At 38.6% G+C, this 24848-nt stretch overlaps 2 protein-coding genes across 10 annotated transcripts in view; both read right to left on the bottom strand.

The window, feature by feature from the left end:
• Positions 1-878: 878 nt before the first annotated feature.
• LOC111246867 (2-oxoadipate dehydrogenase complex component E1) lies at positions 879-13951 on the bottom strand. 4 transcript variants are annotated; one of them, XM_022797188.2, is made up of 19 exons: positions 13583-13950; positions 10761-11495; positions 8754-8856; positions 7742-7889; positions 7484-7570; positions 7193-7331; positions 6502-6689; positions 5952-6071; positions 5696-5857; positions 5036-5181; positions 4360-4513; positions 3791-4027; positions 3496-3615; positions 3053-3190; positions 2677-2799; positions 2290-2424; positions 1928-2129; positions 1310-1611; positions 879-1164 (listed from the first exon to the last, which is right to left on the bottom strand). In XM_022797188.2, the coding sequence occupies exons 2-19, from the start codon at positions 10837-10839 to the stop codon at positions 1051-1053; spliced, it is 2697 nt and encodes an 898-aa protein (XP_022652923.1). In that variant the 5' UTR covers positions 10840-11495; positions 13583-13950; the 3' UTR covers positions 879-1050. The 4 variants fall into 4 exon arrangements, with proteins under 4 accessions (XP_022652923.1, XP_022652927.1, XP_086839297.1 ...); XM_022797192.2 differs by lacking the exon at positions 10761-11495 and adding an exon at positions 8027-8131 and having other exon boundaries at positions 13583-13947; XM_086983171.1 differs by lacking the exon at positions 13583-13950 and adding an exon at positions 8027-8131 and having other exon boundaries at positions 10761-10778.
• Positions 13952-15588: 1637 nt separating this feature from the next.
• The window catches only part of LOC111246866 (uncharacterized), a 40919-nt gene continuing 31659 nt past the window's right edge, over positions 15589-24848 (bottom strand). For 3 of the 6 annotated variants that reach the window (XM_086983164.1, XM_086983166.1, XM_086983168.1), the window contains exons 3-23: positions 24550-24623; positions 23849-24069; positions 23249-23335; positions 22681-22854; positions 22288-22488; positions 21785-21971; positions 21490-21585; positions 21040-21129; positions 20594-20761; positions 20147-20319; positions 19767-19933; positions 19180-19323; positions 18400-18501; positions 18085-18178; positions 17748-17868; positions 17539-17655; positions 17047-17225; positions 16673-16770; positions 16271-16316; positions 16009-16038; positions 15589-15674 (exon numbers count right to left, since the gene is read on the bottom strand). In XM_086983164.1, the coding sequence (XP_086839290.1) occupies positions 15624-15674; positions 16009-16038; positions 16271-16316; positions 16673-16770; positions 17047-17225; positions 17539-17655; positions 17748-17868; positions 18085-18178; positions 18400-18501; positions 19180-19323; positions 19767-19933; positions 20147-20319; positions 20594-20761; positions 21040-21129; positions 21490-21585; positions 21785-21971; positions 22288-22488; positions 22681-22854; positions 23249-23335; positions 23849-24069; positions 24550-24623 (2620 nt within the window). In that variant the 3' untranslated portion in view covers positions 15589-15623. The remainder of the gene's footprint in view (positions 15675-16008; positions 16039-16270; positions 16317-16672; positions 16771-17046; positions 17226-17538; positions 17656-17747; positions 17869-18084; positions 18179-18399; positions 18502-19179; positions 19324-19766; positions 19934-20146; positions 20320-20593; positions 20762-21039; positions 21130-21489; positions 21586-21784; positions 21972-22287; positions 22489-22680; positions 22855-23248; positions 23336-23848; positions 24070-24549; positions 24624-24848) is intronic. The other 3 variants (XM_086983165.1, XM_086983169.1, XM_086983167.1) reach the window with 2 other exon arrangements.

The raw sequence follows: 24848 nt of genomic DNA, 5'->3' as shown, positions 1-24848 counted from the left end.
TAGGAAAACCCTGTCGTCATTCAACCTAAGAGGCGATGCAATATCATTATTTATAGCCGATAAGAAAAGGCACGCCAGGATTGCTATTTACGTTGGACTTTATACCATCCGTTGGAAGAGCGGTAAAGGATGAATCTCGCGAAACGGTTCGCCCATCGAGAAGTTTTTGGTATTTGTTGACATCAATGTGAGTTGGTTCACATACGAAGTTGTCAATGAGAAGTTTTCTCCTTGGGGCAGATTTATCGATTCAGTATAATATATATATATATAGATATATGCATATTTGAACGCACCCTCAGTCTGCTGCTAACAAGACATCAGCAAAACCCTTAATCAGGATGGTTTTCTGTAGATTTAAGCTTGAAAATAGGTTGTCACAGACATTCACTTGTATATACTTACGTAGTAGGATTCATAAATAAGAAAGGAAAAATTGTGTTCAGTATTTCTAGAAGTTCTAAACTCAGTTCGAAATTAGCGTTTTCATTGTAAGAGGTAAAACCAAATACTGAGCGTTTGGATATGATTCTACAATATTAAAGTCTATCTAACTTTATCTAATTTTTATTTTCTAATGTATATATATATATATATATATATATATAATGACAAATAATTTATGATTTTTTAAGCATTGTGCGACAACAAAACGTTCAAACATCGCAATCTAAATTAGAGCGAGCTGAAAATTGCAGCATATTATTATCTCCCCAGGGCAAGTCAGTCCTATAAAGTTATGCTTCTATATGCCCATAAGTTATGTTCACTCTTGAAATGTTTTACAGTAATGTTTAGCTTTCGTTTTTTCGTTGTTGATTCTTGCATAAATATTTTACCTTAACAGAGTTCTAACATACAAAAAAATATTAGCAGCGTACTATTAAAGATGATTCATTCAGGAAACATTCTTTTTATTACATTATGGTACAAAAAGATGCGAACAAGGTGGTTGCTTGTCAAAATGAGGTGATCTAAAAATGTCATATATAGCAAGTCCTTCTTGTCCTTGCTTGTCCAGCGGCAAATAGTAACCTAAAAAATAGTAACCTATTTGCCGCTGTCCATAAAGATACTGTCAACAATGGCCGCTGCTTCTGCTTTATGCTTTTCGCCGACACCTGTTGCAGGAGTACCCAGTGACTCTCGACCGCAATAACTCATCTGAAATATAACGATAACAAATGACTGTCATTTGTTATCAAAATCAGCAGTTTGGTATATTATACTGAAATCTAATCGATCAAGGTTAATGCGTTTTTCTAGTTCTTTTTGTACCTCTTTTTTTTTTACCTAGAGCTTTCTGTACCTCTATATTGAGGAAGTTCTTTATACGAGTCGCTACGAATGTCCAGGGGCCCATGTTGCGTCCCTCTTCCTGCGCCCATACAAAGTTTTTAACATGTCGAAACGGGCGTAACGCATCGGCAAGATCGGCGACGGGGAACGGACACAACTGTTCTAGCCGAATAATGGCGATATCGTTACGGCTTAATTCCCGTCGTTTGGCTTCCAGAGTGAAATAATGCTTCCCGGACACTAGAACCACTTTTTTTACTGATTTTGGGTCCACGCAATCTATGGCACCCAGCACTGGCTGAAAACTAGTGCCTGAAATAATCGACAGCGTAGAAATACAGTTCTTTAGCCGAAAGAGAAATCTAAATAATTATATGGTTAGAGGATGATGCGACCAACTCTGAGCGTAGCAGTAACAGAGTGTACACACTGCTAGCAGCAGAAAAATACGCTATGTGGATTATATTTTGTACAAGGTTTTATCTGAGATTAGTGACTACAAATGAATAATAATAAGAATTTAACTTGAAGTTATATATTAATAGTGCATTCCATTAAACAAATCATACGTAATAAACAATTCAAAGTATAAGCAAAGTTCTATATAGTTTGCTAGTTGACAACGAACCTGGCGCCATATCAGCAAGTGTCGATGAAGCTTCGGGCAGCCGGAGAACAGTCTTCGGTGATGCAACAATCAGTGGCTTGCGGAAATTTGGCAACATCTGTCTCCTAATCAAATGGAAATACTGCGCTGCTGTTGTGGGATTCGCGAAGCGGAAGTTGACATCCTCTGAATCTGGAACACCCTTCTCATTGCTATCGCAAATCTGCAAACAACGAAATTGATCTTGATGGCGTTTACTAACAAGGACTTAAAAATGAGGCAGATATGCAAATGTAAACTTGTCAAATATGTTTGGTGAACGGCGATTTACTTTGTTCCTTATTAATTCTACATTATTTGTGTAATTTTAAGGTTTTTTGTACCTGTAAAAATCTTTCAATCCTTGAGGACGAGTGCTCTGATCCTGCTCCATCGAATCCGTGTGGTAGCAAAATAACTATGCCGGATTGCAAGAGCCATTTTCGCTCACCAGAGGTCACTAATGTGTCCAATACGACCTAGGGCAACACGAGAAAGGAAAACCATAAGCTTTATTACATATATAATAAATATTTATAAATAACCCGTGTAGAACACCTATGGGCCGATTGGAACAATCATTAGACAACAGTATTGAATTTCGCGTCTCCGACGACTGCTTCTTTATCGTGAGTATAACCAGTAATAAATATAAACACTGGGGTGATATCTAAATGAGCTAGATATTATTTTGCATGCTTGAAAACAAATCTGTTGTAAGTAATTTCAACCTGAGCCGAGTTATGGAAATCACCGAATTGGGCCTCCCAAATGACTAAGTTGTTAGGGGACTCCAAGGAAAAGCCGTATTCGAACGACATTACCGCTTCTTCACTCAATGGTGAGTTCACGACCTAATGAATAAACGTAAACAGTATACAGAAGGCACGTTAGCACTGCGTTTTTACAATGCTAGCATGACCACATACACCTGTTGAAATGGACATATACTTATCTAACTATTGCGTAAGTACGATCCTACAGCTAAATGCTCAGCATACGTTAAACGTCTTTAATAATATAGATTATCATTAAAAATAAGAGATTTATTTAAACAGAGGTGGCGCGCGCTCGGTGTGCTCTTGCACCTAGAATATCTATGCTTACCTCGAGCTGTCCCTGGTCGGGCCGTAGTGAATTGAGCGTAATAAGTCTTTCTTCGGTTTCGTTATCAAACAGCATTGCGTGACGATGACTAAACGTGCCTCGACCAACATCCTGACCGCTAATTCTCACGTTATAGCCCTATATAAAAAAGATTCGATGGAACAATTAAGCTTACTTCATATTCTCAATGGACATCATACTCGCCAGAAACGAAAAATCAAAAAATATACCTGAATCGTACGACAGATGTGCATATATTCGCAAACGTTCGCATCGATTGCCCAACGATAACGCGAATACTTTTAGGAGCCTATCCCACTACTTTTGAATCCTCATTCGACAGCTAAGTAATAAGTAAAGTATACTCGATAGTTCCTACAATTTACTAATATATACCTAATAACTATGATAAGTGGTCTGTTGCGTGCAGCACGATGAATCACCTGGTAAAGAAGCGAACCGAAGCTAAGAAGTTCTGCCATAGCCCAATCGAAGCGCTTGCCTTCGGTAAAACGCTTGGCACGTTCGGCTATTACAACCTTCTGTAGGTGCGGATGCACTGCCTGTAACGACGAAAGCGTATATAGGCGCTTAACATAGGCTCAGCACTTGGAAGTTGAAATCAGCTAACTAAGAGAAATTTCTAATAACAATGGCATGCTAGCAAATCGTAAAGAAAGAAAGCTGTTTTAGAACTGACTGAATTTTTACATATATTTATGTTTTTTGTGTAATTACGAAATTTGGAGGAACTTCAGTGGATTTGAGTCCAATGTACTGAAGAAGCTCGATGGGCAAGCCCGTATCGAACCGCATAAGGCCTTCTAGGGGGGCAGGGACGATGTTTTTCCAGCGTCCCTTCAAGGTTTGGCTACGGCTTTCATACGAGTCTGCCTTTGCAAGAGACTCAGCCAAGCGAGCGTTATGTTCTAATACAATTGCTGTGACTTCGTCTTTGGAAAGCACACCTTCATCCTATAATACAGAAAAAGAGATCAGAATGTTTTTGTATATTTCGACGGAAGATCTGGTTCAAGCAAAGCTCTTTTTCCTAAATTTAAAGCTAAAAATGCTATGCAATACTTCAATGGAAAAGAAACTGTTTTAATTTTATCAAAATCTGCGAATTTTAGTTCAGTAAGAACTGCAGTGAGCCTCCCACGACATCATGAGTTGTAGACTTATCCTTGGATCAAATTATAGCCACTGAAAGATAAACACCAACAACTATACGCCCTACTCTGGAAAAAAACGTGTGTACGCTTTAACTAATTACGCCCATGTCTCGAAAATTTATTGTTACGGACCTGTAGCTTCTGTGCATACATGTCAGGTACTGACTGCCTCGCATGTATCTCTCGATACATGATTGGATTTGTAAATGTGGGATCATCCATTTCGTTGTGACCCCACCGCCGAAAGCACCACATATCCACAAGGATGTCTTCACCAAAATGTTGCCTGAAAGAAAGACTGTCACCTTTATGTCGCGTATTTTTAAAATCAAATAAAAGTCACGGTTATGTATTCGTGACTGTCTTCGTTCCCGCAACCACGAAAAAAATTAGTAAAAACAATGTTTTAATTCGAAGATCAAGCTGATTTATCGGTAATAAATTTGTTGTTAACAAACCAGTTCATATTAGATATCCTTCGCCACTGTTTAAAAACGCCTTCATTTCGTACTGGAAGCCAGCCGTCTAAAGTACCAGTTGTAAAAGACAGAAAAACTTACTGTTTAATGAAGGCTCAACGTATTAATAGACCCAAAACAATTAACTATATATATATATATATATATATATAACAAGGCAAGCCTTGATATCGCTGCGGGACCAATTTATAGGTAAAAGGATGGCATCTAGTCATGCACAATCCATTTATCTATCCAACACTTAGAAAAAATCTTTGATAACCAACAAATATGTTTAGTTGTACTATGTACATCACTTAGTGAATTATATGGCCTGTATACATAGGAACCTGTAATTGAGAGCGAGCTGCGTAGCGACGCATACGGCTTCTGGATGATCTCCATTAACGTGAAGCACAGGTGCATCTACTGCCTTCATGGTATCGGAGTTATATCTTGAGGATTTTCCAAGCGCCGTTGGCGTCGTGTAGCCAACCTACGACCATATCAGATTGGTTTACAGAGACAATTTTAGACCATGGCAAATAGATTAAAATGAAAATGACTGCACCATTTTAAAGCTATGTCCTTCGCCGCATCCCAGCAGTAAAGGACTCTGTTTTTGATATAAAATGAGCATTCCGTCCTTGCGAACTTAATGTAATGCATATTGTAATACAGCATAGCAGTATTCGTTTACTGAAACTGTATTAGTTAAGGTATTCTTATTCAAACTTATAAAATTCTTGATAAAACCTTCTACGCGAAAAATTATTTTTACTATCGAAAATAAACTCGTATATATTATATAGTTCAGTGTTTCAAATGCAGTGATTTACCGTAATCTGTGCAGACTGTATTAAATAATGATCAGAAGCTTTTAAAAAATAGGCATTGATGTGCTACTAGTGCGCACTTGAAATAATCCGAGGTTCTGACTCTTTCCTTTTATTGTTAGCAGCTTCTGGTGACCATGCTTCGTAACCATGAACAATTACTCTGCCTGATACCTGATTGTTAACTATAAGATGAAGTGAACCCCCGGTCTTGAAATGCGGAAGACGGGATAGAAGAAGCGTTTCCATGACGACACCCTGACCAGCGAATGATGCATCGCCGTGCACTTGCACTGCAAGCACCCAAGGATTAGTGTGTCTCGGTGCGTCACAAACCTATAAATTGGCATAATTGAACGTAACTAAAAATAGCTATCCATTCGCGTTGATATTTACTGGGAAACATAATTCAAAGAGGGCATTAACTCACCTGGGAATAACTATTGTTTCCAAGAAGCTGTTGAAGTCGGGCGCGAGCCTTTCCTACAACCACAGGACTAATAGCTTCCAGATGGGATGGATTCGGCAAAAGACTCACTCGAAGATCACTCTGCAGCCAGATTAGTCGACTAGCTTATAATATTTTGCTGGTCTGAACATTTACGTCAATCATTTATTTTTACATTTCTAACTATATTTACAGAAAAGAAAAGTCGTTTGAAGAGCATAGATTTTCAAATTTAAAAAGGAATACTTTTGTTTTACTGTTTCATACACTGAAATATAAATATTCACTGACGTTTGTTAGCATGCTTTAATCTAATTATCTCGATACAGTTAAAGCCCGCCGGCTTCAAAAGCATTTTTTTCTTACGGTTTTATATTAGCATAGATGTTGCCTGATAATTCTAAAACCTAGAAGGTTCTGGAAAACCACAAACATTTCCCACACAAACTTCATTTCCGGAACCAGAAAAAGCTTATTAAAAGGGGTTCAGGGGTATTTTTGAAGAGTTCACTCCGAAACCCAGTGCCCATACCTGGAGAGAAACCGAGGTAAATAGATGACTGAGCACATCACCGCTGGCCTTAGGAAACTTAGATGTCTCGTATTCAGGCAAACCGCGCATTTTGCGGAAGACGGTCTCAGCGGGAAATTGCAGCAAACCTGTGAGGAGGTTTAATCGGCCTCGATGCGGACTACCGATCACAATGTCCGTTATGCCGCCTATAGGCGCACACAAAAAAGTTGTCAACCGTATTAGTCTAATTCAGGCTCTTACTTGAGTCGTGACCAGAAACAAGAAAATACCACCCGTACGAATATAGAGCTGTTGTTCCGCTATACTCAGCTCGGATTTACCCATGTCAGGTGCGATATTACATAATGACAATGACAGACATTAATTCATTACATTCAGCATCCGACTTATGTTTAATGCTGCTCATACTGATATCTGATGCCAGTAAACTTTAATGCTTCAAGGACCAATAAACTGTTAGATATCATAGATTGTATTATAAATGAAATCGTTTTATTTCAACAAATTCATAGAACTAAGGTCTTGACGTATGCGGTGCTAGAAGTCATTAGCTATGATGAACTAAACTTGTAACCAAGATCACAACAGCCCATTACATAAATATTTTACTGATGTATTTTTACGGTATCGTTACCATTATTCTGTATAATATTAGGATAAAATCGATATTAATGAATAAAGTACTTACAGATAGGGGCCTGCAGGAAAAGCTGAAGGAAAAATGCATTCATGCTTTCAGCTCCCTCACCGCCGTATCGTTTAGTTGTGGCAAATTTTGTCGCTACGAATTGGTCAAAAGTCTGGCTTTCTAGAAGTGCTTTGCAAACCTGTAGATTTTTTCAATAAATTAAATAAATGTTGAAACATCGAGTCGCTTAGATAGTTCAAGTTCATGTATTTAAGGTTTAAGCTTTACGCTAAAACAAAGCTAGCGGTTTTTATAGGATGTTTACGCTTGATTTATACAGATGTAACACACCTGCTTCTGGAATGGTTGAAGCGGTTTTGCCGAAAGAAAAGATTCCCGTTCTAACATCCGAATGAACCAATCTCGTCGCTCGCGTTCCTACGACACGAGAAAATTCTTGAAATGAAATAAAGTATTTTTCGTGCGACCTTTATTAACAGAATGCTTTTTTAGGTTCAAAATTAACAATCAACAGGATGTAACAGATGATTAGCTGGTCAAATAAGAATAGCGTTCTAGTTAAGCTAAAGGAGATAACGTATTTCTTACTAGATGCATAAATTCGACTCCAACATGTCCCGTATACGTGGCTAACATTCGTTTGTACCATTCGTCGATTGTACCAGTTTGTTCCCCATATTCGAGCAGGCCGTTTCGAGGAAGACCAAATTCTTCCGGAGTTATCTTCTCTGCCGATCTGTGAATAGGTAAACACTGTTAGATCAACTGTATGTAATCATTGAAATCACTGTTCTACTACTAAGTGTAAAATTACCGAAAGACACTAACTTCATGCATAATATTTGCTGATCCTTATTTTCTATTTTTGCTTACAGGTCTTTCGTTTGCTGCTGGTTAAGTGTTATGCGGCTGAAGAACTCCACAAGTTTGTTGCGATCGTTTCATTCCAATCCCAAGATCTAACTTTGGCTCAGGGCTCTAAAATTGAATTTGTGGGTTAAAAAAAATTGCGACACCGAGTTCTTGCTTACGTCATAAAGCTTTAAAGCGACCCAAAATATTTGTTTCGTCTAGAGTGAAGTCACTGATATATACTCATCTAACATTTACTCTCGTTCAATATTAGCTTAAGGAGATCCTTGTTTTAGCTTGATGATGTAAGACTTTCCTTCACACGCACCACACCTATCCCAGATTGTTCAGATGGTTTTTTGATTCGGACAAATAACGAGCAAGAAATGCTGAAAACACTGTTCTTACCTTCATATAAATATTCATCATATAGCTCTAATGATAATGTGAATTTCGTTTATACCTGTATATGTCTCTAGCGTGAGTATAAATTTCGTTGTCCTGACAAAGCTATCGTAATAATGAAAATAAGTCTTCGCCGTTATCTAACAACTGCGCCTCAACTACCAGAGAGCTTGGAAAAGAAAAAACGGTAATTAAAAACCGACATCTACATCTAATATGTTTCAATCGTTGGTTTTGCTGGAGGCTCCACTTTGGTTCTGATAAAATGCAATCAATGAGTAGCAAGTATAAAGCAGAAATATAGAGACAAGCAATAAAGGTAACTCATAGCTATACAACTTACGCCGTATGAAGTGTGGTCTTGACATTTTCAAAGGGATTAATTCTTGCACGCAGATGGCCATGCCGACGAATTTGATCGGCTAGCAGCTGGAGCCTACAGTCATCTGTGATGTAAAAATTGGTAATTTTTATAAAATTTGTTGGTAAGCTTTAACTGATTTATGTTAAGTGCTAAATACTTTAAACTGGACATCGGGTTTTGTAGATCTCCAAGATAACCCATCCGAAAAAAGTTAGACATGTTATACCATTCAGAGACCTTATTTAACGTATTGTATAAAATCACCTGTTACCAATATATAAATTTCAGCTGCGATAGATGGCGCACGGCTATCGTATACACCGTAGATCAAATTATCCTACAAACGGCATCCTACTTTTGCCGTTATATTTTGAACGTTATGTTATTCAGACAAATGCCTCGGTTTGGTTACAAAAGCTCGAAGAACCAAAATGCTTCATGACCTTTTAGCTTCAGCAAAGACTTCATCTGCATTAACGGGGTGGTCATGACGTGATTAGCTCGGCGGAATGGTGCATTCATCAAACTTTTTCTTCGAGAACTTCAATGTTTCGAATGTGCAATGGCAGGTAATACTGCCACATTCGAACCAAACACTGCCTAAGTTATATTCATCAAGTCTTGACCACAGAAAGCTTTTCAGCGTGTCTCCTTAACAGGTGCCGATGACACCTGTTGCTCTATGAACCTGATATTGGTAAATGGCATGAGAATTCTAATATGCCTCTTTATCTGCTTATTTGGCTGGCCATTTATTCACTGATGCACTCGGTGGAAGTGTGAATCAGCCGGGAAGATGATTTTCAATTCAAAATGTTCAATTAATACAATAAGCGTAATACGCTTTGCACGATCAGTGGGCCCTACCTCTTGATGTAACTGAATTGTATAGTATTGAACGTCATACGCTACATATCAGGTAATACCGTGCAATAAACCCAGCTGTTGCGATCGATGGGAAGGTTGAGTCCTGGGCTTCCTCAGCTTCTTATCCTCAGCTATTATATTAACACTTTGTTGAATGTGGACTCTCCGTGAGCGACTAAAGCGGGGCAATAAATACAAACCTCGCCCTTTTGATATTTTGCCCATAACTGGCCAAAGGATTTGGGAAGTACAACTGGGCGCACAGAGCTGTACATGTGACTTAGATGTAGTGTATCATTGCAGCGTTGATGCGTCGTGAATACATAACCCTATACACACATATACAATGCATACGTAGTATGCATATGACTTCCTGGTTAGATGATCACTCGCTAGGGTAGTAGCAACGCCGTTCATTTTAGCGAAACAACTTTTAAAGGTCTCGGAACCTTACCTTTACACATATATTTTTCCAATGGCTTGTTCCAAACGATTAGCGAATTAAAACCGTCTTTATTAGAATACTGCGAGTTCGCTTCAACGAAAGTCGTCCTCGTCGACTTAGACACTGAGTTTTAATTTGGATAATTGATTCTCCTACAGTTTGCTACATGGCTCATGCTACAAAGCATACATCATCTATCATATTATTGATACTTTCTATTATACTATTAAGCATTAGTAGGGTATTAAGAGGGACGATTTGATTGTATTCTATTGTGTTATCCAGGAATGTAATTTGTATGAATGAAGGAAGTTATTTGGAAGAAGTGCTTTATTCTGTTGCTCTAGAGGATTTACTGGATTGGGCTCAAGTTGGAATATATTGATAAGATGGATAGGTAAGTGCTCTGTTGTTTGCATTCCATTTCTCTGAAGATTAAAGTTTTAAGGCTTTCAATCTTATGTAGCCCATATTATTTGCTAGAAACTAGATCTGCTAATACTGGCTGCGTAAGATTTTGGCCATAGATAGGAAAACGCCGTTTGGATACAAATCATTTACACTATAAAGCACTATATTCTGCATTCTGATACGATACGTTGTGATATTATCTTTAGTATTTAGTTCTAAATCTGAGAATAGACGTGTACACCACAACTGCTAACGAAAATTACCTGCGTTAATTCTAGTATCGCTGGAGAAGGCCCGAAGGATCTGCCTTCTTCTTGAGAGCTTCGTCACTCTGAGAATCATTTCGAGAATGTCTTGAGTACTTAGTTGGGTACCTTTTACGTTATATCGTTACCCGTTCAATTTTTCCGAAAGTTTCGTAAGAGCTATTTTGTTGACACCTATTGTTGTCAAGCTAGAGAACAATCAGAATACAGCAAGCGTAGATGTTCTTGATTCACACAGAGATACTATTTACGAAGAGAATGTCCTCCAGGAGTCCCTTGGCTGTCGACCTGACCGAGCTGGCGGCGGGTCTTATAAAGTGAATGGCCCGCCGTTGCCTTCGAATCTTATCTTTTTTTCGTGAACGTATTAATCTTGCACCGTTTCCCAGACATATATTGAATAGTCTGACTTTCCTATCGACTTTACTGCTGTTCCATGACGGGTCCTCCCGGTCTCTTTCTCTCCAACAAGAGCGCAAGCCAAATGTCTTCCTAAAGAGAATGTGCTATTACACGTCGCGGGCTTTTTGCAGAACGGATAATGATAGACTTATGGTAATGCCGTGTTACCTTTAATGGCCTGTCATTTGTTCAGCATCTTTAGATTGGAAAGAGTCTACTAATTTGCGCTAAAGATCCAAAATTGAACGTAACCTTTGTCGTCCAATCGAACCGCATAATACTTATGAAATACAATTTTAAACAATGTTGGCTTGAGCAAGCATAACCCGCCTGAAAGTGAAAGAGAGATTTTATATGTATGTTTTATTTTATAAGTACAACTTGATTCGAAGTCAATGCGTGGCTTTTGAACATGTGATATTTTGGTAATTAGAATCTGAAAAAAATTCTTAACGGATCCACTCTAGAGTCACAAGTCAGTTTGAGGTGACACAAAGATTAATCAAGTATTTTACGATATAGCCTAATGACAACAGAAAAGAAAAACGTGCCGTGTTCCTCAGCTAAAGGGAATGACCCTATAAACTCCCCTGATCGACTGACGCTGGCATTGACTATAAAATAGCTGGAATCTCGCACCTTCTAATTATATGTAGCAAATGTATTGAGGTATTCATTCAATAAGAAGTGAAATATTTAACTCCTAGAAGAAATATAATAACTTTATCTACTGCAAGCAATTTTATTTGATAGGTGAGAATCGGTTAGAAGCTCGTAAAGCTAAACGCGAAGATTGCGCAAAGGCTGTCATTTACGGAAGGCCGGAAATGAACCGAACTTCTCGGTGGGTTTAACATAAGCAAGCATGATGGCTACACTGGGCGTTGAAAGCATCCCTAGGATTGACTTAAATGGTGCCTTGAATCTAAAGAAATATGGTGCCTAAAAATCGGGATGATTTTTTCTGTATGAAGTAACTGCATCAAACGTTCGTTTGAGTAGGGTATTTTTCTAGCAGGCGAACTATTAGTATTCGATGTAGTGGCACGCGTTGCATTATAAGAAGTAACAAATTAAAATATCTTAATAAAATAATGCACCCTTTTTATGCTGGACCGGCGTTGAACGTTGTTGTTGGATATTTAAGTCGATTCGTAAGTTGGCGTGAAGATAAAAAAACCACAGGTTTACTATACAGGTTCTGATCTAAGCTCTCTTATACGCCGGTTAAAAGTCAACGCAAACTGCTGACGTAATGGCTACATGATAAAGCTTGACTCTATCGGATAGCCTCATTTACAGATTGTTAGAGCTAGTGGGAAGCGCGGAACGTGAGAAGCCTAATAAAAGACAGCGGTAGCAGCGGGTAGCTTTGGCTGTGTGCAGCAGATAGAAGTGTGTTTGTCGGGACTGTATAAAGACGCTACATCCTACTTCGAATAGCTCTAATATACATGGGCCACTAGCTATATCCCGTTTACTTGACGCCAGCTGATTTGAATCAGATAAGTGCCGTATTTAGGGCCATGTGAAATGGGCAAACTTCGAAACTGGGCACGTTTTGCCTGTTGAAAAACTCTAACCATCTAGAACAACACAAAATGGCAGTAACACTTAGCTGAAGCATTTATTCGCAGAAGAGTTTTCTTCTAAGCTGTACCGTACATTAGGTATATTTTCCTAACATTCAGAGAAGACGCAGCCAGAATAAATTGTGAAATAACTACTAAACGCTAAAGATAACATAGCAAGCCATCTTGAACGTGCTTAGCCGGTTGTTTAGCTCAATTTAAGCAGAACAGCACGCAAAAATATTAATAACTGCCATTTATTTTTGTGATATTTAAAACTTTTCAAAACCATTTCAGACATCCACGGTTGAACCTAGCGTTGAGCTGTACGAAGTTTTCGATTGTATCGCAAGCAAGCTGAAGACCGATATCTAAATGCTATTCTATCTGGATGAGTTTATTATTGGTTAGTGCTATTTTTTGTTGGTACGACGTCAGTTCTACATTATCCGCTTCCGAATCGAAGAGACAACTCTTTCGTTGGCAAACACTGTCGCGGACGTATAGGATATTACTCAGAAGGACGTTGACCATTTTAGTTATTAACTGGCTGTATGTTTCACAATAAAAAACAAAGCTCGACGTTACTGATATGCTCCATAAATCGTAATGCTTTATCAGTCAATGTCACTATTGAAAAGCTAAAATAGAACTCCTGTTAGCCTGGTTGGGGTTTATGACTTAGCAGAGGGAACAAAGACTGGCCGTAATCTTAAACATATTCATTCTATAATATTCATTTACGTTAGTGCCACAGTAGTGCTATATTATCCTAGTATAGAATTCATTGCATTTACGTAAAGCATAGACTTTTAGTCATGCTCTTGGGACTGTTTATTCACTTACCTACTTCCAGTCTATATCCAACACAATGATATTAGTATAGCCACTTATATAATTACCATAGGTCCGTCTATTGATATTATCACTGTTTTTCACACCACAAAATAGACTAAGCAGTATAAAATGGTCTGCTGAAACATTCGTCGGCAGACAAGTGAACGGCATCTATTTGATTTATTTGCCAATTTTAACACATACTAACTCTGTCGATAGATACTCTTTTTACTATCGTATACCACATAATTTTACAGTATCAGCACCTTTATTTTAAGATACTGGCGTTCTTAACGCGGGCTAGAGTGTAAAACCTGTATAACTCTGTTTGATTCCGTGGTGCTGCGTTTCTTCCCTTTAAGGGCTTTCGTAGAAGCAAATGTCTGTCTCTGTTTCAACTTTGGGTCTTTCTGGATTGCTAGGAACTGCGAACCGCTGCGCGCGAATGAGTCTTTCTCTCCATTTTTGAGAGGGCATCGCGAGACCCCCTAGAGCATCTGACTGTCACATCTAGTCTAAACGGACGGCCTAATTATCCTACTGAATCCTGTCTAGCCAGCCAAGCATGAGCGCGTATTACCAATAATAAAATGAGCTGACACTTTACACGTCTTTGCTGAAAGTAGTTTACAAATAGCGCATAAGACTTTCGTAGCAGATATTTCGAGGTAAATAATCTTTTGACAATTGGTTTACAGCTCCAAGACAATCTGGTCATATGCTATCTAACTGGTCGGGATGAAACAGGTGGTTGTCCCCAGAGCTAGATGCAGAATTGCTCCGCTACTGGCCAAAGTAATATCAACAAGAGGCCTTGAGCCGTTTACTATACCTTTCATCTCATAGAAAAACGGACCGAACGGCTCGTCCACGGTCTTTCCTGTGTCCAGAACTACTAATTCATTGATCGCGAGTAGACGGTCGGACAGTCACTTTACTGCGCGATATTTTTCTGGTAGTGACGCTGCTATCCAACAGCGGGGAATGAATGCATCTTTCGTCCTTCTTCGTTTTATTGATGGCGTCTTCGCATATTTCAGCACGAATCGCATGTCGCCTCTATCCAGGCCTGTCTATTTCACTAGCCGTGTTTGTGTTTAAGCCATCGTTGCTCCGTCGCAGTGTTTCTCTCCAGCTTTTTGCTCGGATCTCCGCTTTTGTTCTTTGCTCCTTAGACTTCCCTCTGTAGTATTGCTTTTAAGAGGCACAACTGGTCCTGAACTGATGACAACCCAGTTCTAACTATTTACCAAGATCACTATTTACGAAATGGGTCTCAGAGGGAAGCGGAGGTGTAAGAGTGTATCGACTTTGCTTACATGGTAGGGGTGCAGCAGGATTGTGATATGAGTAAGATTACTGACCCCGATATACTTGATACAAATAAAAATACAACTGAAAAGGAATTATCATGTAAATCTCAACGAAAACAGCACATATATGTATATACATATAAACTTTGTGGGAGATGGATAGGAAAATGTATTGCATGTAATAGTTGGAACACTGTAATTGAAGAAACTAATAGTATAAAAAAAAACGTATCTGCCCCGATTCTAATACAAAAAACGTTTTAAAGTCATGAAATCTATGATTAAATGTGATTGCCGGTTTAGGATACTTAGTATTTCATTTAGCGTAGCAGTAACAGAACACTAATTTTCAGGTGCGAATACCCCACGACTATGAAAAATGAGCATTTTCAATATGCAGGCGAGTTTAGAAAAAAAAAAAAGCCAATTATTTTCAATTGACGATGCTAGGCTATGGCAATGACATCGTAGGGGGTAATCCTGTCAATCGTATTTAATAGACCCAGGCCACCCACGTTATGATGACGGAAGTGGACGCTAAATAGCTTAGAGGAAGCGGACCTCCTAATTACTGTTACCCGCACAGTTACCTGCTGATAGATGAAATTATACAGCGAACTATACTTTATGACCAGAAGATTATATAACAGGTCTTGCTTTCTTTAATGTTTTACTAGCTTAGGTGCAAAAAAGGTCTATCTGTAAAGTAAATGTTTCTCAATATAAGTAATGTTTATTTAGTGATTTAAGTTGATGAAATTGACGCTTCTTAACGCAAACGAGAAAAACTGCAATTCGCATAAGGAAAATCAATAGTTTCTAAGTAGCTGGCTTCTAGAATACCTAAATATACAAGAACTATGCATCGTAACCACGAAACCGCAACATCTGTTTACTTCCTTTTAGCTTCTTTTTCCGTTTAAGTTTTAATATTTTGTTGTCTGTTCAAAACATGCCTAACTGTCGACTTCGTTGGTATAATATTATTGTGCCATAATTGTTTTGTTTTTAATAATATAGTTCATGTTATGTCCTTTTTAGTTCCTCTTTATTCAGACAGTATCATCACTATGGCTCTACTAACACACTGGAAGGTCAGCGTGCTCAAGACAAAGTGTGTACCTCTAACGCTCCATCCACGCGACCGATTAACTGTAATTAAGCAGAGGATTTATCGGATAAACTACAGTCTCACTGTGCAGACGCCAGATAATTAGCATCAAGCCTGATATGCTCCTCAAAAGAGCCTACTAGCATGATGGAATGGTTTTTCATAAAAATAAAAAAAAGTAACAATGTGTGTTGAGTTGAATAACCAGGAAATGTAATTAAATATAGTTTTTTTTATCGATTACATTATTATATACATAGATATTGTACTTACGAGGACGTTCATGTCTGTAGCTTTATGAATGCTCAGGGACTGTACACTGAAGGTATGCAAAAATATGTTAATTTATTATCTAATTTTTTTTGAGGTAACTAATCGAACGGGACGCAATGTTCAGTTGTAGGCTCCTTTCAATCAGACAGCAAAAAATCATTTAAAAAACAGAAGCCAAACATAAAAATTATTATTTTTATTTATATTTTTTTCATATTGAATTTATATTGAACTATGAAATTACTATTTAGCACATACATTGATTGTGGTTGATGGCAAAAACGTTTTTATTTGGGAGCCACTTGTCTGAAGTAATGCTTAATATCAATGCAGGACGTAAAACTCGAAATATTCGAGACATACCAATATGGGTCGCTAGTTAGTTACGTGAGTTCGACTTACTTTTCATAGAGTAGTTCAATACTGGTGGAGTTGAGATCGAATCGACAGAGCTGATAGTCTGCGTTGACCAATAACGCCGTAGAAGACGTTGTAGTTTGCTACATTACCAGATAAAACGGAGACAAGTGGATTACTGTTGTTTCATCAGAGATTGTGCTAAAATCTAGACTAAGTCACTACCTTAAGTGTTTTCGGCGACCTTTTTAGGTAGAACTGAAAATTTAGTAGACGCGGTTTATCAGACGTTCTCCTACGAAAGAGTCCCATACCTAAGCCTCGATCATACGAACTATTCCAGTATACAACTGGGCACTATCTAAATGTATGCCATATTTCATTAAAAACAATGAAGCGAAGTTCTAGTAACAACACACCTCTAATCCCATGGAAACACCTAGTACGCTGCTCACGCGTGCCCAGTGTGTAACTGTCCGGAGGGGATACGCAGAGACCCGGTCAAATATCCTCAGGGTAGAGCTGTCCCTTGTGGCGCTACTGGCGACTACTAAATAGCGCCCAACCCCACACAGACAGGTTACGGCTCCGGACGGCACTGCAAATGAATTCGGTTCGGCTTGTTTTTTCAGTTGTATCATAAACCCATAGGAATATTGAAGCGAAGCAGGCCTTTTCTCTGCTTAGAACTGAAGTTAAATGAGTGTAAATTGCTTAGATTCTCTATTCGTAACTGAGTTATATTATAGTATACAATTTTTTTTTTTGTTTTCTTCAATAAGACATTTTTTGTAACAATTATAGTAGCTATATTACCGAATAGCTCTCAATTTCGTTCACCAAATTCGAATAAACCAATGATATGTAAAAGCAGATAGATATGGACACACACGTATAATGATGATAGCTACCTTCCACCTCGTTCGCGCCAGTTGGTCGGGCAGTGTAAGCTTTAGGGAACTTTGGCGTTGCATGACGATTTAAATGGAAAACCCCTCCATCATCACGACCAATGAAGAGTTCCTGATCTGTGCATCAAACGCCATGAGAAAAGTAACCAAAGCCTGAAACATTTTTTTAAGGCCGATGCAAAGAAATCGGAACGTTTGAGAGATCTTACCAATAACAGAAAGCGCAGTAAATTGCAAATTGTTGAGCGAAAGCTTTATTCTAGCTGAACAGACGAGCTTAATCGTTGATTGTGGCGCTACCATGAGATCGTCGAGGGCGTTGTCAGTTTCCTGTATATCGAGACAATTAGCTTGTTAAATATTCTTAGAGGTGAAACTTATCATTTAATTGCCATAGAGTTCGTTGGGCAAATTACAAGTTAATGCTAGATGCAACTCAATCTGCATGATGGATTTGGATGGAGGATGGATTCTATTAGATTTATGCAAGTGAAATAACTGTTCTTAGCAATTTTTTAAAATTTATTTATCTATTTACACTTGTACCTGGATATGAAACAACGACCAAAAGACAAGGTGTCCTTCGAAGTCTAGTGTAACTATGGACGTTTCTTCTTCATTGTCGCTCAGTTCTCCACGCCTGGATCATCATCAGATGATTATCACATACATTATCCACAACGTTAATCGACCTTTGTGTTTCAGATGGTTAAACGCGAGTGGTTTCAAGAAAATAAATAACGTAACATAGAGAAGTTTTGTTTTTATGCAGACATCACATCAAATTATCCTTATGTCTAATTTAAAGGTTCTATTGAGCAGTTGCTCGTAGAATTCAATTTTGACAATTTCCCACATTACCTTGTTGTCAATGAACATAAGCCAACGATCCGGCACAGCTCTTTACTTTCCAATGCTGAGCTGAACGCTGCCGCTCGTCGCGGCACCATCAATCCACCCCAGCTGATTCCATCCGAGAACCAAATACAGAAACAGCCACTTATATTTGATTTTAAAGAGGCCTCAGACAAATATGAAAAATACTTGTACATTTGGGTCGAGTGTGGTGCCTTGTCAAAATATATGATCGTAAGTGCTATGGCCTTCACAGTCATTACATGTCTAGTATTTCTCAGCAACCTATGTTGAAAACGACGGCCTTACTGCATTAAGTGGCATAAATAAATCTAAAGGTCATGCAAAATAATCTTTTGATTTTTTTAGAGCCAATTAAAGCATGTTCACGTTGCTAATTTAGTTGGTAACAAGGTGTTGTCAAGGAATCAGAGATGCGGGGCCAATCGCCATAGGTCCTGCAGTGCTGCTATGCCTGACAACGGTGTTCAAGCGCGAATGAGCGTTATAATGTCTTTCGTATTGTTGATAGTGTGGAGATGAAAGTCAAATAGATCCGCACAAACGGATCAGAACCATTCAACCGGGTACGACAACCAAAAAACTTATGACACGTACAACTGACAAAAGGTTTTCTTGAATGAATTCTTTCAACGAATTGGCCATTTTAATGGTTTGAGTCGTAATAACGTGTATTATAATATACGTATCCTCTACATCTAAACACAAATTAAGCTACACGATAACAGCCGTAGCGAATTTGTACAGACGACAAGGCGAGCTTACTTGCTAAAACCGGCGGCCGGCGTAATGGACGATGTAGTGCGACGCAGGTCCCAGGCCGCAAGACTACTGTCTTCTAAGGCGGCAACCACAATCTCGTCCCCAAGCCATGTTAATCGCTGGGGAGGACTTCGGCATGTCAAAAATCTACATCAAATGAAACAATATTGATACACATAGCAAATAACTTAATTCGTCGACAATCTGGAATCTTCTCTGTGTAATTGACATCAAGAAATTTTGACTGTCCAAGAAAGGCTTTCCCACAACAAAAGCTGAGGCTATAGCTTCTTAATCCACTTGCAATTAAACGTAGCCGACATACTGCTCTATATCAACGACATGCTACTGTTAAGGTAGCTACTGATAAGCTAATTAAGAATATTGTCCTAAACACCAGATGCGTAAATGAGATGGTTACGAGACAGTTACTCAATCAGCTCTCTGCTCTCACGCAACTGAATCAGCGAGTTAAAAAGACACAGAACGCTCCCGTTAGCTATTTGAGGGGTAAAGAGTAGCAACGTTTACTTCGTTCGGAATTAATCTCGCCTGCTTTTAAAAGAAAATGAAACAAAGGACAACTTTACTCTTTCGGTTGCATGGGTTCCCTTGAATCCCAAAGACCAAGACCGCACTCTGGCACACCGTTATCCTCTTCTTTCTGGGTTTGAAATGCGCATGCTATACGAGAAGCCTTTGAAGGAGCTGTAGCGACGTCAATCACTGGTAGTGAGTGGTAAAGGGGCAAATTCACCTATAACGATCAAAAAACGTGCAATGATTTTCAGTACACCTGCAAAAAAACACTATTATTTTCGGTTCGTCTTAAATAAAGCTATATGAATTTGCCTGGCGGTCGTTTACGCGGTAATAAGTGTTTTCATAAGTTTGATTTATGGCTATATACCCATCTATAATACCTAAAGTAGACACATTCGATCTAAACTGACTTTTGGTACCTCCTTACCCGCGTAACACTGAGACCATTAATCCCGCTCCCCGTAAATGAAATGTTGATATTCATTCTAGCGCTAACGTCCAGATCTTCTTCAATAACTTCGAGGATGACAGCGGCTGCCGACTGCACGAATCGTGACAATGCAAGCGCGTCTACAACGCGCACGATTCCGACCCCCGATCCTATTCCAACATAACATATAATAGACACGTGTGGGTTCATATTGTCCGAAAATTTTATTCTTCAATTTTCAACAATTACTTGTAACACACAGAGCTAGCTCATGAGAAAATCCTTGATCAAGATTCATATTCCTTGCGGCTTTCAGTTGGCACTCAGACCTCATAGTAATAATTTAAATACTGATTAACATAGCTGCACCAGGGATCACTTTATCATTTGCTTGGATAGCCAAGTCTTCTATTATTCGAATAGTAAAATATTCTAATGGCTTACCCCTGACTGGGCCTTGTATACCCTTGGCGGGGTGCTGGGTCCAAAGTTCACGAATCAGCCTGGGCTCGGTTTGACATTCGTCTTCAACTCGTTCTGTTGTTTGCGTCGCTCTCTGCCGGCGGTCACATGCTCCGAACGCTGCCATATAGTTGTCATACTGAAGGCCCTCTGTGATAAATTAATATATTTAAACAAAAATTAGATAATAAATAGATTGATAAGTTAGATGAGGCTATATTCTCTCTATCTCTGTCTATGTATTTTTGAAGGTAAACTAAGAGCTCAAGGGCAATAAACCTATTAAACGACGTGATTCTTTATATAAGATAAATGTCGAACTTTAGCAGTGTGGGTCTATGACAGGTACCAGCATTCATATCTTTAGTTGCAGCATCAAATCAAAGAGTCTATGGCAGATGACAAATAATAGTAATGAAATTATTTACCGAAATGAAGTGCTAAATGCTTTGACCTGTCGAGGTGGATAAACGATAGAATCTCGTGCGCTCTTATATTTTCATCAGTTTCCTTTTTTCCTGAAAAAAGCAAGAAAAGGATATAGAAATATTTGTACACAGAAAAAAAATAGCGAATACATCAAATTTTCATGCTTCTTTGATACTGGTAACTCAATTTAATGTCCACACGTAGACTGGAAAATACACAGATTACTATTTAAAGACGAAAGAAACCACCAGACCAAAAGAAGTTCTGCCGTAGACCACATTTAGTTACTTTAGAATGAATTAGTAGAGTAAATGTTACACCACTTAGAACCTTTTAATTTGTAACTAAATTGTGTTAATACCTAAAGAAAGGATGATAATATTAACATTTTTTAATTTGTTGTATTCAGTAATTAGGACGTTTGATATAGATTCACGTTTGATACTCACCGTTTGACTGAGGTTTTTGTGTTGTGGGTGGTATGGGTCGCCACCTTTCGGGTGACGGCTCGGATACTTGAAATTGGACTCGTTTTGGAAGCGGTTCTGCAACATTCATTTAAAAAACACTATTATACTTTACACTTGGGATTTCACAACATTACATATTTAGGCTCAACAGAACAGCTACTTACGTAAACTATACGCTTTATTGTCTGTTTACTTTAATGAACATCTGTAAATATTTCTTATTTTTACTTGAGTTTCGTTCAGAATAAGAAAGATCGATGCGACATTTTCTTACCGATCTCCTCATTAGAATTACTGGTTGTCACTGTACCTTCTCCGTTTTCATCCGACTCGAAATCGGAACCATAACTGCTAAAGTCGTCCGAGTAGTTTTCTGCCTCGGAACCTGAATTGCTGCGGGAGTATCGGCCCGATCCAACCCGTTCTCCACCAGGAGTCAGCCCGTCATATCCGTTAACGAGCTTGAAATAAAGTTTGACAGAATCTATTACACTACGCGCTTGCTTTTAGTCAGTGAAATTACGTGCCATCAAATGCCAATAATTTAGTCTTCATAGGAAGCACACGGTGCTTATAACCAAACATAATCTATGACATGTACCAGGCAAAGGAACCTGCATGTTGAATTTTTATATCACACTGTGTACGAGTTTTAAAATGACCCATAGTAATAGATAAAATGAAGCCATTTAAATGTTTCTCCGTTGTCCAGCGACACTTTTCTGATGTTTATAATTATATCTTTATACTAACTACATATGTTATAATGAAATATACGTTTTCCGTGGTATTGCCAGTTTTTTCAACGCCTTTATTAGGTAGCGAAACACCGTTATCGTAGCCGTATGATCCAGTGCTCCTTCGATTTGCTGACGCTTCACCGTAAGCTCGGCCAAGTTCGCTCTTCTGCGAGGTTTTTGAACGATCCGACGTGCTAGTTTTACTACTGCGCTCTAGGCTGTTTGTAAGTCTGGCCTCCTACAAGTGCCGGCCGAAAGAGCGTAATCAAAGAAAAACGGAATTAACAGAGCGCAAACAAGATCTGGCCGTGTTCTAGTTATGGCTTGTTCCCAGGCTAATACGCTTGTCGGTGACAATCTTATTGGAATATTATGAGCAACTTCAATGAAGGTTTTTACAGATGTATAGACGCGAAAGGTTGTCACTCACGGCTTTTCGGTTGTCGGAATCTGAATTTCGGTTGGCTGAAGTAGGGGAGAAGCTCTCATGGGTTGCTGTGCTTCCTCGGCGAGATTTTCCAGACGTTCCTGGTCTTTTTTCTGCATTTTGAGTAACGGCCTTACCGTTACGGCTCTCTTGCACCTTTGGCTTGACTTTTTCATTCTAAATGAAACGGAAAGCTATCCTGGTAAACAACGTGCCTACCAGATGTCGTACCTCGTCCATTTTATACGAGTTATACTGACTCAAGTATATCCATACTTTTCACTATAGACATAAGAATATTTTTTACTAAGGTGCATGATTTTCGGCCACAACGGGATTTGCTAAACCGGGCTCCTTTTCAGACTTATGCATCGTAATACCGATACCTTGTATCATACTGATGTCGTACAAAACAGTTTCAATTTTGTAAATAATTTGATTTCATTGGCTTCTGTCTTTTCTTTCGAACAGTCCCAAAATTGTTTTTGGTCGAGTGTTTCTTCGATAGGTGTTCTGCTTTAAAAAGACAAATTAAAAACGAGTAAATCCACTCTCATTGATCTTTTCTTACCGATATGTTATTGCGTACGTTGGCTGATGAATTCCTAGCAGCCGACGAAGACTGCCCGTATTTTTCTTTGTTGCCATGTTCCCTTGTCTAAAACAAAGGTTATATTTAGCATTTAGCAAGCAAATTTAATATCTTGTCTTGTCGATCGCTTACTTTTTGCTCATAATTCAAGATCCACAAGTTTGATTAAATTTATTCTGCTTGATTAGTCAGTAGAAAGGAAAGCATTATCGTCCGTTTGCAAATGGCCATGAAAAAAGTAATTGTTAACTATCTCATAGGGAAATCACATTAATGGGACAGCCGCAAAACTCTAAGTGAGCCCAAATCGTATCTATCTCATAAAACAAGGTCGGTCCTCTAATGACCGTTAATACCTAACACCATTTTAACCTTTATAGTACATTATACTATTATCGATTCCAATGTCCGAGCTGTCAATGTTTAGGCGCTATCCTAAAAAGACTGCACGTCAACGGCTATAAACAATCATTTGGTCAACACTCATGCTAGAACGGATGAAAGCTATTGCCGATGAAGACAGAAGTTTTCTCTAACTCATAAGTTCATGTGTGAGAGGAATCATTTTTAAATACATACCTCCTTGTGTCGCTGTTTAACATCATTGTTCTTATCTGTGGCCTCCTTGAACTTCCTTATCCCATTTTTCAGTAGGTCACTTTCTTTAAGTACGCTGTCTGAGCTTTTTAGAGCATTGGTAGCACCCGATTTCGCTGTAGTGCCATGGGAACTTGTTGAACTTTTGCCTGTTAGCGACGTTCTGCTACTTTGATTTATCGAATTCGAATTTCTCATTTTACCTTTTAGGGAGACAAGGTGGACGAACCAGGTTATCATTAGATCCTGATTCTGTTTTTTTGTAGTGTTTAAAAGTGTAATTGTAATAGTATTTAGACTTTTAGCATTAATCTCTCTTTGCGATCGTTTAAAACGAATGATCATGGTAAGGAATGAACTTGGTACTAGCGGCTAGCACACGAAAAGCATCGATAGTGAGACCTCCGACAGAAGCATGCCATATCTTCTGAGCATACGCATATCAACGGTACTCTACATCCCAACATGCATGCATAGAGAGAAACCGAAATCATTATTATGAAACAAGACTGTACTAAACTGAAAACCGCACTACATAAACCTAAGCATTTGTAAAGGTAACAAAAAATCTTCTAGTAGTGCACATTTATCTACACGATATCTGCGACTAGCTTTTTTTTTATTTTTGCATAAATACGGCGTAAACAGAACAGTTTAATTTGCGAATTTTAGAAGAAAACTACTACCACTTGAGTAGATCTTCGATGCAGCCGGCACGCTTGTACCTGTTTTACTTGAAGATAATTTGCTCTTCGACCTAAATAAGAAAATTAAAGAAGCTTTGTTATAACAGGTTTAGAATAAAACGTAACAAACATTAACCTCACATGTTTCGATACTTCTATTTTATATGGTTCGACACCTCATGATACTTTGTTTGTTTGTATGTATTGAGGATATATTTGTACTTTTTACAATCTGAGGCCGTGTTTCCCATTATCGTCACTCAGACTTGCAGCAGGCTGATGGTGGGGAACCAACC

Source organism: Varroa destructor, unplaced genomic scaffold (genome assembly GCF_002443255.2).
Source record: "Varroa destructor unplaced genomic scaffold, Vdes_3.0 BEIS01000003.1, whole genome shotgun sequence".
Taxonomy (NCBI): domain Eukaryota; kingdom Metazoa; phylum Arthropoda; class Arachnida; order Mesostigmata; family Varroidae; genus Varroa; species Varroa destructor.
The sequence above is the reverse complement of the archived record's forward strand: the minus strand, read 5'-3'. Positions and strand labels throughout refer to the sequence as shown.

What these genes read in the sequence shown, in the direction of transcription:
- LOC111246867 (XM_086983170.1), bottom strand. Translation starts at nt 13,744, where the DNA reads ATGCCGTTCACTTGTCTGCCGACGAATGTTTCAGCAGACCATTTTATA. An exon ending in GGATTGAAAGATTTTTACAG is followed by an intron (nt 2,130 to 2,289) that starts GTACAAAAAACC and finishes CGTTGTTTGCAG; the next exon opens with ATTTGCGATAGCAATGAGAA. An exon ending in AGAACTTCCTCAATATAGAG is followed by an intron (nt 1,165 to 1,309) that starts GTACAGAAAGCT and finishes GTTATATTTCAG; the next exon opens with ATGAGTTATTGCGGTCGAGA.